Here is a 13150-nt window from a genome sequence, read left to right as displayed (position 1 = left end):
ACGAAGCATCTGACACAATACAGTAAGCTAGGCCTGTCCTGGGAGGGGTTGCACAGGAAATTGATTCTACTTTCCCTTTAACTTTCTTGTTGATGTTAAATGATGAAATACTGTCAACTAAACTTCCCTTGGGTAACAAGGAAAGCTGATAACAAGAAATGGAAGTGAACGGGTTCCAGTTCACAGAATAGGGGAAGGGAGTAACTTATCTCTAACAACTTCTAGCTAAGATCTGCATAGTTTTAAAGTTGCTTTCATATAAAAAAATAGCTCTAACACTGTCTACCTTGTCATTTCTTGGAAAGGAATAGTAACATCAGGGCAGATCCTGATATGGACACACTTATCATTTTAACCTGCTGTAACTATAGATGGGTAAGTTTACATTGATTTAAGAATGTCCAGTCGCAGAGCAAGTTAATGAAAATTACATTTTTTAGTTGAACTGCTGCAGCTTTGAGTGTAGGCCAGGCCTCAGCCAAGGCTGCAGTTTTAGCCTATCTGCATCAACAAAGAAAGTGTGAAGAAAATGCCTATTGACCCTCCCCCTGCCAAAAAGACTGTTGGAAACTCAGTAACCTGCTAAAATTGCCCATTCCCTTCTGCTGGGGAAAGAGTGCAGTAAAAATCATAGCCCTTTCCACAAAGAAAATGTTGGAAATGTGGAGGTAGACAAGAGGATCTATAACTGAAAACAGTCTAGTACCAACATTACATGACAACTATAGCTCCTCCTTCCATGTCTCTTGAAACTCAAGGGTGGGGCTGAAGCATTCATACTGCTGTTACTGGGATACTGTGATTTTGGGGGACTGAGGCTGGTGACTTATAGAGACTGTAATGATTTAAAATGTAGTTATTCTCTAAAGAGAGTGTAGTATTCCACATTTATTGCTTCACTGACTTCCAGCTCAGCCCTGCTCCATTTCTAAACTAGCATTTTCTAATATCCAGGATTGTAAATTCAAGCTGTGCTCTCCCTGGTTCTCACATCAGCCATAACTTCTCTAATTAGAATTTAGTTAATTTTGTGTATGGATTTAAATACGTTTTAGCTCCCTTTCCCCTAACACATGACACTAGATTCCTAACAGGAGTGAAAACTTGTCACCATGTGAACTGGGAATTACACAGCAGGAGATTGAGTCAGGAGATGCCTATTTTTAGTCTCTTTGCTGACCATAAGTGCAGTTCAAAAGCATCTTGAAGATTATTTTATGAATATGGAATTTAGAAAATATATAAGCACTTTCTTTGACTTAATTGAATGGATTATTAAAATTTATTTTTAACTATTTGTACTTAAGCATATTAACACATCCAACTATTTTGAGAATCTCTGTTGTGCATACAATTACATGAACCAGCCAATCCTTAACGTACAAAGCAGATCTCTGGGTGCAAAGTACAGTATAAGAGCAAGCCAGGTATTTTAAAAAAAAGGACAGCTCACTAGATGAAGTGAATGAAATCTGCCAACAGCTGCATCAGTTTGTTTTAAATATATGTATTTCAAATGTTTAACTTCTACAAGTTTTGGTTGGTTCTTCTATAAGACGTCTGATAACATAAATCCACATTTGATAAAACTACCTTTGGTTGAAGTTTCCTGTACTTTGCCACAGCTTAACAGATTTTAATGTCACAGTAACAACTTTTGAAAAAATGAATGAGTTAAAGGGATACTCTAACTATAGAAATAGTAAAGAATGAAAAAACCCTTTCATCTTAATTTTTAACTGGTCATTCCCAATTACAAAGCTGCTCCCTATTTGTCTGTACTACACATTTAGTGAAGCTGAGGGTCAGTATCTACCTTTCTGTGACACTTGCAATTGGCTAACTAATACTAGTTTCAGTTGTAAAGGTGAAATTTTAGTACAGCAGCTTCCACAATCATAGGGTTGGTATTTTCTCTAAAAACAAACAAACACCCACCCTTGTGCTATTTCCATGCAAGTAGTGATATATGTAGACCGTTAACTAGTCATCTTGAGGATGGGATGTAAATATATAAAACCAGTGTACATAATGTCTATGTAGTAGTGTATGTAATGTCTACTATGGCATGGAAAGCAGGAAAAGTTTGTGACTAGGATTTAGAGCAAACAATATTTGTTTTAGATGCAGCATTTCAATATTGTCACCTTCAGTGGTTTGAGCCAGAATCCATTAAAGGTACACTGCCATCTTGATTTTTTGAAATTGCTAACTGCTAGAAAATTCTGTTTAATAGACTATGTCCTGAGTTACCATACAAACTTGTTTTACATGAAGATTCCCAGCCCCCACTGATGGTTAGAAGGACCTTTTAGATGGGCCCCAACAGCAATATCAAACATGCTTCATCATATCCTCTGTCTCGATGCCTGTCTCCTGCACCCATCTGTATGCTGCCTCTTACTTTCAGCTTCACGGGTGTTTTTGCAGAAGGTAGTGAAGACAGTGGATATGCTTTTGTCCCTGAACTGTGCAGAGTGCTAGCAAGTGTACAAAGTAAAACAGAGGAAATGCATGTTTTTCTCATAGACGTTAGTGCTGCTTAGTCAATCAGTAGGTACAGCAGCCTTCAGCAGGTTATGAAGTTGATTAGGTTTCTTCATATTAATGCTGCTACCTTTTCCTGAAAGTGTGAAAATTCAGGCCACTGACATTTCTATTCTAGATTACAACAAACTGAAAAAAATTGCTCTATGCACTAGGGTAAAGAAAACTGCTTAAAGTTGTACTTTAATACTAAATCTGTATTTTCACTTTTATTTGTACATCTTAGAAAGATAAAGATTTTCAAGAAGTGCATGGAAGAGTTCAAAATCAAAAAATCTTGCAAAAATATATTTAAATTACAATAGATTAAGATTCATTTGTTTTCACTTATAAATATTTAGCCATACAAACATCCCTATAAATTCATTTCCTTTATCACAGATTTTAGCATTACCGTTAACATTTTTCATTCCAACACAGTCAAGCGCCAGAAACGTTTTTGTATAAAAGTTTTAGAAAAAAAGATTCCCCCTTTTAAAACTAAAATGACCAAACCCTGATGTGCAAAAAATACACAGAAACCATCAAATACAAAAATTGCACCAGCTTGTATACATGCAAGTCACATTATGCATTAACAGCTGACTGCATGTTCTACACAATACATATGCCTTCTTTGAACAGAAATCAGTCATTCTCTGAACCTGCGGGAGGTAAGAAAACCAGAGCATCTTGGAAATTGTGCCCATATGCTCTGAGCCTATAAACACCATACATCATTACATGCATGTGGTTAGAAGCCAGTCCACTGAAAGTGATGGCCATGTCAGAACAGCATCCCTCTACTACTTTTTGAGGGTGATTAGCCATTGCTTCTTTAATAAGAGAACCAACTGATTTGGTGTTAAAGACATCTTTTCCTTCAGAATCTTCTGCATTTTCAGCTAATACTCCAGTATATTTCAGGCAGACTGCTAGTTGTTTATCCTCAGAGAGTTTCCAGATCAAGCCTCCCTGTTCTGGACACTTATCAGAGTCTTCAAAAACTTGACAGAGTCTTTTTAGGGACTCTATACTTAAGACAATTCCTCCATCACCATCCACATACTCAAGCTCTCCTGATTTTACAGTATGACCTATATAAAAAGGCTGCGATGCGTCTTTTTTAAGCAAGAAATATTTGAGATTTTCTATAACAGCAAATGTAGTTGGATGTGCTAGAAAGAACCAGTTGTACTCATCTTTATAGCGTTCATATGCTAATTTATAAGCTTTTCTCATCATCACCCACATGTCATTTGTGTTGAGAACAATAGAATCAAACACCTTAACGCTTTCAGAACTGTAGAATTCTGCCTTGTCACAGTGTTTGCTCCATGTTTCTTTCACAGCAGCCCAATTTCCAAGATCTTTAGGTTTTACAAGGATGATACAATAAACACGGATACTATGGCTGAGCTCCATGCGCTCACCTTCTGACAAATTTGAGACATCTTCCTTGTTAGGTGCTTGAATATGATGATGCTCATGGTGATGTGTTTTAGTCCCATGGCCCATTTTAATATGTCCTACGAGTGTAACAAACACACAGAAGAGTCCTCCTAACATCATACCTTTCACAAAAGAACTGCTTTCAGAAACCATTTTTTCCTAGAAAGAAAAAACACCTTTTGAGAGGTTATGGAAATAATTATTTGTAAAGATTCAATTTTATCTCAACATAATTTTTTTCTGTTCATAGTTTAAAAGAAGTTCCTAAATTTTAAATTGCAATTATAGTTCCTTTAACTTTCTTCTGTAGTTTAAATTGTTAAGCCACTGTACATTGTCATGAGAGGAGCAGCAAGAATTATAATGCTTTTACCAATCCTAATTATTATGGTAAAGTTACAGGATAAAGATGTTTCCATATTAATTCTGTAAAAGTATTCCCACAAGGTCTTTATCCTCAGAAATCTGTGTTCAATTTCTTGTCTGTGCACTGGATGGAACAGCTTACCTTTAACAAAGGAAGTGGAAACTGGCAGTTGTTATCAGAATGAGTACTAGCTGCCTATGCCCCATGGGCTCAAAATTTTGGAGACCTAAGGAAGCTCCAGCCTGTCTCATGCCAGGGAGCTGAGAACCCTAGCATAGAAATCCAGGTATCTTCAGAGAAGCAGAGTTGCAGGTAAGTAATCATTGCTGCGACAGGCAGCTGTCAGCCGAAACATCAGCAAAAGAACTTCTTGTCAACTCTTTGAAATGGGCCATCCTGATTATCACTACAAAAGTTTTTTTTCCTCCTGCTGATAATAGCGCACTTTAATTGATTAGTCTAGTTACAGTTGGTATACCACCACCCATTTTTTCATGTTCTCTGTATACATCTTCCCACTGTATTTTCCACTGCATGCATCTGATGAAGTGGGTTTTAGCCCACAAAAGCTTATGCCCAAATAAATTTGTTAGTCTCTAAGGTGCCACAAGTACACCTCGTTCTTTTTGCTGATACAGACTAACACGGCTACCTCTCTGAAACCTGGTTTTCACTGTAATTCAATCCAAAACTTTAATCAAGTAAAGCTATTTTGAAGGACAAAGCCTTGCCATAACCAAGTATGATTCACAATCCTGCTTCTCCTCTCATTCCACACAGACTGACTGCGTTTCCTTGGCTGGGGAATTTATCACTGGAGATCAGGCTAAACTTGAGTCTTGCCACATGTATAGTAAGGTGCATGCTCTTTCTGTGGGCTCTCTCCTTAACAACTAAACTGCAGAATGGTCTCAGCTGTCCGTCCTGGGAAACAATAATCTGGATTATTTCCTAATCAGATTTATTAATTGAGCTGTGGGAAAGGGTTTGAGAGTTTAGTGCCTTTATACAGAAGACCAGCATAGCGGTCCTTGTAACAGGGCAGTGGGTGCACAGATACATTTCAATTAATCTGTTACAGAGTTTGGGCCTTTAAAACTGGGAGTTACAGGTGGAGGTGTTAAGAGTAGGAGAAAGTATATAACCTACAGAAAGGTAAGTACTGTATAAGGTTTCCTTCCTTTTAGGTAACGGCAGCAAAGTCAGGGGAGTGCTAGTGTGGGTCTCCCCATAGTAGGCAGGAAAGTGCTACCTAGCATAGAAGCACAAATCATTCCCCTTCCAAGGTGTGGGTGGCAGGAACAGTCACTATTATTTAGTGTTGTGCACTATTTTGAGTCTTCAATTTATTAACAACCTTGTCCTACGAAAGGGCACAGGAACAAAGCGGATCTCTTGGGCTTTACTTGGCCTGTCTGAGCTGGAGCATGACACTCTCTTCTAATGACAGTAACTGCTGAGACAGGTGTGACTGCTGCACAAACATGGTATGTGGAAGGAAGAGAGACTTAAGCAGAAGGCAAGTGGTTTAGGGGCAGGTCCCTAGGAGCATAAGGGATGTTTACTCTTGTTAGCACCTGATATAGGATGACCAGACAGCTAGTAAGAAAAATCGGGGTGGGGACGTAGGGGAAGAACAGGTATATAAGACAAAGCCCAGAATATCGGGACTGTCCCTATAAAATCTGGACATCTGGTTACCCTAATCTGTTCTCCTGAGGCAGGGGTAATGGGAAAGGAAAGGAGAATCATCTATGTTCTGAAAAAGGAGGGTGAGGCCCACCAAAGCAGCCAACTGGAAGGGGAGGTTATTCCCCTCACCCTAGGGTGGGCGGTGAGGACCACCCGTCGGAACAGGGGGAGCGGGGCGGTTATGCCCCTCTCTCGGGAGAGGGGGGGCGCCAGAGGAGACCGTCGAAATGGGGGAGGGGTGGGCGATTATGCCCCTCTCCCAAGGTGGGGGGCGCCAAAGGAGCCCGTCGGAACGGGGGTGTGTGGGAGGTTATGCCCCTCTCCCGGGGGGGGGGGCGCCAGAGGAGCCCGTCGGAACGGGGGGGGTGTGGGAGGTTATGCCCCTCTCCCGGGGGGGGGCGCCAGAGGAGCCCGTCGGAACGGGGATGGGCGGTTGTGCCCCTCTCCCAAGGTGGGGGGCGCCAGAGGAGCCCGTCGGAACGGGGGTGTGTGGGAGGTTATGCCCCTCTCCCGGGGGGGGGCGCCAGAGGAGCCCGTCGGAACGGGGGGGGGTGTGGGAGGTTATGCCCCTCTCCCGGGGGGGGGGCGCCAGAGGAGCCCGTCGGAACGGGGGGTGTGTGGGAGGTTATGCCCCTCTCCCGGGGGGGGGCGCCAGAGGAGCCCGTCGGAACGGGGGGGGGGTGTGGGAGGTTATGCCCCTCTCCCGGGGGGGGGCGCCAGAGGAGCCCGTCGGAACGGGGATGGGCGGTTATGCCCCTCTCCCGGGGGGGGGGCGCCAGAGGAGCCCGTCGGAACGGGGGGGGTGTGGGAGGTTATGCCCCTCTCCCGGGGGGGGGCGCCAGAGGAGCCCGTCGGAACGGGGGGTACTTTCTTGGCGCCTGGCGGGAGTCTCCCCTGTGCCCGTGCTGGGAAATTCCCGCCCCGCACTCACCGGTGCCGCCGAGCGGACGGGACCACTGGCCCAGCGAGGACGAGCTCGAGCTCCACCCCCACCCGGAGACGAAGGCGGAATTGCTACTTCCTCTTCCGGCAGGCAGGGCGCGAGAGCCGCACGCAGCCCTTCCGGCCGCGGCCCCTCACTGGTTCGCAGGGCCCCGGGCGTTCTCGGGTGGAGAGGCCGGAGCTGACGTTGGAGCCAGAGCGGCTAGGCGAGGGGGCGGGGACACATATCCCTCTCTTCCCGCCCACCGACCGCCCTTCCCCCCCCCCACAACCCTTCTCCCCACCCCCCCATTCTTCCCTCCCCACAGCCCTTCCCGCACCCACAACCCTTCTCCCCGTCCCCCCACCCAGCCTTTCCCCCTATCCTTCCCCCGCCCACAGCCCTTCTCCCCATCCCTCCCACCCTTTCCCCCCACAGCCCTTCCCGCACCCACAACCCTTCTCCCCGTCCCCCCACCCAGCCTTTCCCCCTATCCTTCCCCCGCCCACAGCCCTTCTCCCCATCCCTCCCACCCTTTCCCCCCACAGCCCTTCCCGCACCCACAACCCTTCTCCCCGTCCCCCCACCCAGCCTTTCCCCCTATCCTTCCCCCGCCCACAGCCCTTCTCCCCATCCCTCCCACCCTTTCCCCCCACAGCCCTTCCCGCACCCACAACCCTTCTCCCTGTCCCCCCACCCAGCCTTTCCCCCTATCCTTCCCCCGCCCACAGCCCTTCTCCCCATCCCTCCCACCCTTTCCCCCCACAGCCCTTCCCGCACCCACAACCCTTCTCCCCGTCCCCCCACCCAGCCTTTCCCCCTATCCTTCCCCCGCCCACAGCCCTTCTCCCCATCCCTCCCACCCTTTCCCCCCACAGCCCTTCCCGCACCCACAACCCTTCTCCCCGTCCCCCCACCCAGCCTTTCCCCCTATCCTTCCCCCGCCCACAGCCCTTCTCCCCATCCCTCCCACCCTTTCCCCCCACAGCCCTTCCCGCACCCACAACCCTTCTCCCTGTCCCCCCACCCAGCCTTTCCCCCTATCCTTCCCCCGCCCACAGCCCTTCTCCCCATCCCTCCCACCCTTTCCCCCCACAGCCCTTCCCGCACCCACAACCCTTCTCCCTGTCCCCCCACCCAGCCTTTCCCCCTATCCTTCCCCCCCCCCAGCCTTTCTTCCCATCCCTCCCCCCCCAGCCTTTCTCCCCACCCCCCCATTCTTCCCTCCCCACAGCCCTTCCCGCACCCACAACCCTTCTCCCCGTCCCCCCACCCAGCCTTTCCCCCTATCCTTCCCCGGCCCACAGCCCTTCTCCCCATCCCCCCACCCAGCCTTTCTTCCCATCCTTCCCCCACCCACAGCCCTTCTCCCCATCCCTCCCACCCTTCCCCCCGCCTTTCCCCCCACCCACAGCCCTTCTCCCCACCCCCCATTCTTCCCTCCCCACAGCCCTTCCCGCACCCACAACCCTTCTCCCCGTCCCCCCACCCAGCCTTTCCCCCTATCCTTCCCCCGACCATAGCCCTTCTCCCCATCCCCCCATCCAGCCTTTCTTCCCATCCTTCCCCCACCTACAGCCCTTCTCCCCATCCCCCCACGCTTCCCCCCCGCACAGCCCTTCCCCCCCAGCCTTTCCCCCACCCTTCCCCCACCCACAGCCCTTCTCCCCTATCCTTCCCCCACCCACACCCCTTCTCCCCATCCCCCCACCCAGCCTTTCCCCCACCCTTCCCCCTCGCACAGCCCTTCTCCCCATGCCCCCCACCCAGCCTTTCCTCCATCCTTCCCCCTCGCACAGCCCTTCCCCCCAGCAACACGGCCCCTCCTGCTCACCGACCGTCACTCCCCTACACAGCCCTTCCCCCCATCCTCCCATCTCCTCGATCCTTCTCCCACCCACAGCCCTTCTCCCCATCCCCCACCCAGCCTTTCCCCCCATCCTTCCCCCTCGCACAGCCCTTCCCCCCCAGCAACACGGCCCCTCCTGCCCACCGACCGTCCCTCCCCCCCGCATAGTCCTTCCCCCCACCCCCGGACAGCCGTTCCCCCCTATCCTCCCATTCCCCACAGCCCTTCTTCCCATCCCCCCACCCTGCCGCAATGCAACATCAATTATATACCACCCACATATATCGTTTGCCTCACATATATGAGAACTGCTCCTCCATAACACACAAAACCACCACACATATCACATACACACACAAAGATGCCTCAGGTTAAAGTTAAGTATGTGCTTAAGTGCCTTGCTGAAGTGGGGGCCTCAGAGCACAAGCATAAGGTAAGAGAGAATCTCATCCTGCTGGTAACACAATAGGGCAAATTATACCCCATTTGAGTAATTCTGGTGCTGTCCACTGTTGAGCAGCTATAAACATACACACAAGACAAAACATGCCACCACTAGGTTAGCTTGAAGAGGTGCTATTAAGTTTTTCTGTTCCAGAAGGCAGAGTTTGGGCAAAGTCAATGACCTTTTGGTAAAATGAGGTCATTAGAGTAGGGGGTCTTTCTGTAGCTCCATGTAACATGCAGGAGAATGTAAAATAGAGAAGGGACTGAATGATAAGAAAATGATTTACATTTTTCTGTTCCGCCCCTCCCCCTGTTTTTGGACATATAAATATTAGAATTTGTCTCTCCTTGGTTATTGTATAGTATCAGTGACAGAGGTCAGTGGTTTGGGCATCTCACCCCCCCCGCCCCCCCCCCAGTAATAGAAATGAGATGTGGGACCTGTGCCTACAATGATGATAGCAATGATGATAATTTATAAAGGAAAAAAATCTGTCTGTTCAATAGTTAACTGATAATGGACAGATAAGAGAACAAAGTCATTCTTACATTTATTTTAGGAATAGGAACATAATGAGGTAATATGGCTAGACTCAACCTCACCACAACTGTTCCTAGGAGTAGGCAAGTGTACTGCCACATAAGATTCATAGAAGTAAGTTTTCCAGACTTGGGGCAAGTAAATATAATTATAGAAAGGATTAGATTGCCTCCGTGTCTTTGTATATTTGCAAAGGGAAAACGTACACCTTGTTCGTAAAATGTGGCCAAACATTGCTTATTCACTTGTAGCAAAAATTACCTCTTCTTTTCTCTGAAGTTTGTAGCCACAAAGGAACTTACTTGGTCCTGAGGGAGTTATGATAAATGGTGGGGAAATGTAGAGGAAAATAAGAAGAGAAAGTCTGCCATCTTGTGGTATAGTGTCTCTTATTTTTTTCTCTGCTGAATTTACAGATCAGTGGTGAAGTAAATGTAGATTGGTCCAGGTGTTATATTTTATGAGAGAGGAGTCAGGGTCTGTGGTGGTAGGAATGGCTATGCAACTGCTGTGAAAGAATTGTACTATGTAGTACAGGATGCTTACTGTCCATTTTGTTAGTTATTGCCCTTCTTCATCTTTCTTTTTGAGTGTATTTATGTGACTAGTTTAATTTCCCAGCATTGCTCCCTTGTTTTAAAACAAGCTAGTTAATGAAAGGAATACAGGACAGCAAACGAAAGGTAAAGAAGACAGAACCAGTTTTAGACCATGTCCAGGATAAAGTCCTATATGAATAAACACTATCAAGCCTGAGTAATATCATATCATTTAATTTCAGAATAGCAGCCGTGTTAGTCTGTATCTGCAAAAAGAACAAGAGTGCTTGTGGGAACTTAGAGTAACAAATTTATTAGAGCATAAGCTTTCGTGAGCCACAGCTCACTTCATCAGATGCATAGAATGGAACATATAGTAAGATATAGATATATATACACATACAGATAAGTTGGAAGTTACCATACAAACTATCAGGTTTCAAAAAGAAAAGGAGTACTTGTGGCACCTTAAAGACATGCAGGTCCCCACATCTGTACCCTAGAGTTCAGAGTGGAGAAGGAACCTTAAGTGATCACTCTCGTTACAGTGTGTATGGTAACACCCATTGTTTCATGTTCTCTATGTATATAAATCTCCCCACTGTATTTTCCACCGAATGCATCTGATGAAGTGAGCTGTAGCTCACGAAAGCTTATGCTCAAATAAATTTGTTAGTCTCTAAGGTGCCACAAGTACTCCTTTTCTTCATATAAACTGTGAGAGGCTAATTAGTTAAGATGAGCTATTCTCAGCAGGAGAAAAAAACTTTTGTAGTGATAATCAAGATGGCCCATTTAAACAGTTGACAGGAAGGTGTGAGGATACTTAACTTAAGGAAATAGATTCAATATGTGTGACCCAGCCACTCCTAATCTCTATTCAAACCCAAGTTAATGGTATCTAGTTTGCATATTAATTGAAGTTCAGCAGTTTCTCACTGGAGTCTATTTTTGAAGCTTTTCTGTTGCAAAATTGCCACCCTTAAATCTTTTACTGAGTGACCACAGAGGTTGAAGTGTTCTCCTACCGGTTTTAGAATATTATGATTCCTGATGTCAGATTTGTGTCCATTTATTCTTTTGCATAGAGACTGTCAGATTTGGCCAATATACATGGCAGAGGGGCAGGAATCAGTACCATGTACTGTGTTAAGAGGAGATTTGATCTCCCGTAGTATAATTCATCGGCTGGCTTTCTGCATCGCAATGTGACACAACAGGAAAAAAAGCAAGTCAATCTTTAAACAGCAAATAAAACCTCATTATTAATGAAAATACTTTGCATACAGAGGAACTTTCCTTTAGTAATGACAGGTTTCAGAGTAACAGCCGTGTTAGTCTGTATTCGCAAAAAGAAAAGTACTTGTGGCACCTTAGAGACTAACCAATTTGTTAGTCTCTAAGGTGCCACAAGTACTCCTTTTCTTTTTCCTTTAGTGATACTTATTATTCTTTCTTGTGCTATGAAAGAAGAATCCTTAGCAGATTGGTAAATGGATAATAAATAGATTTTCCAGAGCCACTTCACACAGGCCTCCTAAGTATTCTAAATTGGCCTTGGTTTGAGTTGAATGTGCATCAGTATGCAGGACTGATTCACTCCCATTTTTCTTGTGGCCTTGCACAAACTGTGCTATAATAATTGGAACGCTATACAAAAAATGGCCAGTCTAGCTATGGCCTAACTCATAGTTTGGAAAGCAAAGTCCTTTGGGAAAAAAATCCCTATTCACCCTGGACAGGAAGATTGTGTTAGAACTCTCCTACTGACAACTGTATTTAAATATAGTTATTACTCGCATAATTCCTATGATAATGTAGATACCCCCTAGAATTTCTTTTAAAATCAAGGGAAGAAAAGCAGGAGATAAGTGTGGAATAAGCAAAACATTTGTAAATTGAAGGCTTTAGATAACGTCTCCGTTCTTCTATAGTTTAGTTTATAAGGTCTCCTCTAACCTGCCAGAATTTAAATAGCTATTTTATTGCTAATAAAACAGATTTCTTTGTGCCCGTTCGACTATTGCTTGGTGTGTGCTTTATGGGGTTTGAGTCCACTTCAGAGACACTTCTTGCTCTGCTGTGAGTGGGGGTTAATTCACTTGATCAAGATGAATGACCTAAATGACTAAACCTACATCTGCATCAATTGATCTTGTTCAAAACACCCACATGTCTCGTCCAAAAAGGAAGCTGGAAAAGGAGTCCATGGGGACAGTGCAAAGAAGCGAAAGAGCAATAGGAAACCAAATAAAGAACACTTGAAGGTTTATCTAGACGAACAACTAGTGTGCAGCAAGCTGGGATGTAAATGTAGCGCTCATTAGCCTGTCGCATACTGACTGTCTGCGTAGCCTCTGCTACCATGCACTAAAATTGCACTGTGTGTGGTAGTGGTGTCCACAAGGACCTTTAGTGTGACACACTACTGTGTTGTAGATTTACACCCCAGCTTGCTGGTCACTAACTGCTTATCTAGATAAGCCTTAACTGTTTGAGTCAGTGTAGTTATTCTGGATTTTACACCAACGTAAGATCAGGATCTGGCCCACAAAGCACAACTGAAAGGTAAGGGATGGAATGTAATGAAAAATACCAGGTCTGAGCAGTGAAGTTCAGTAGTTGTGTTTAGTTCCACAATTTTTGTTCCGATACCGTGTATGTGTGTGTGCGTGTGTGTGTGAGATATTAGCTGTCAATAGTGTGATAAGTGTTTTGTCTCTCCTGAAGAAAGCTAGTTACACTCTCTGCCTTTGCTCTTGGTTTCACTACCTCCTCCCACCTGTTCAGTTTTTTTTAGCTGGAAACACAGAGG

General features: G+C 45.6%; 1 protein-coding gene across 1 annotated transcript; it reads right to left on the bottom strand.

Moving 5' to 3' along the window:
* Nucleotides 1-2868: 2868 nt before the first annotated feature.
* C1GALT1C1 (C1GALT1 specific chaperone 1) lies at nt 2869-7096 on the bottom strand. Its single transcript, XM_084639704.1, has 2 exons — nt 6969-7096; nt 2869-4137 (listed from the first exon to the last, which is right to left on the bottom strand). Exon 2 carries the CDS (start codon nt 4129-4131, stop codon nt 3175-3177), a length of 957 nt encoding a protein of 318 aa, XP_084495830.1. The 5' UTR covers nt 4132-4137; nt 6969-7096; the 3' UTR covers nt 2869-3174.
* Between the last annotated feature and the right edge of the window lie 6054 nt (nt 7097-13150).

The sequence above is a fragment of the Lepidochelys olivacea genome (genome assembly GCF_965140295.1).
Source record: "Lepidochelys olivacea isolate rLepOli2 genome assembly, chromosome: 9".
Lineage (NCBI taxonomy): Eukaryota > Metazoa > Chordata > Testudines > Cheloniidae > Lepidochelys > Lepidochelys olivacea.
The sequence above is the reverse complement of the archived record's forward strand: the minus strand, read 5'-3'. Positions and strand labels throughout refer to the sequence as shown.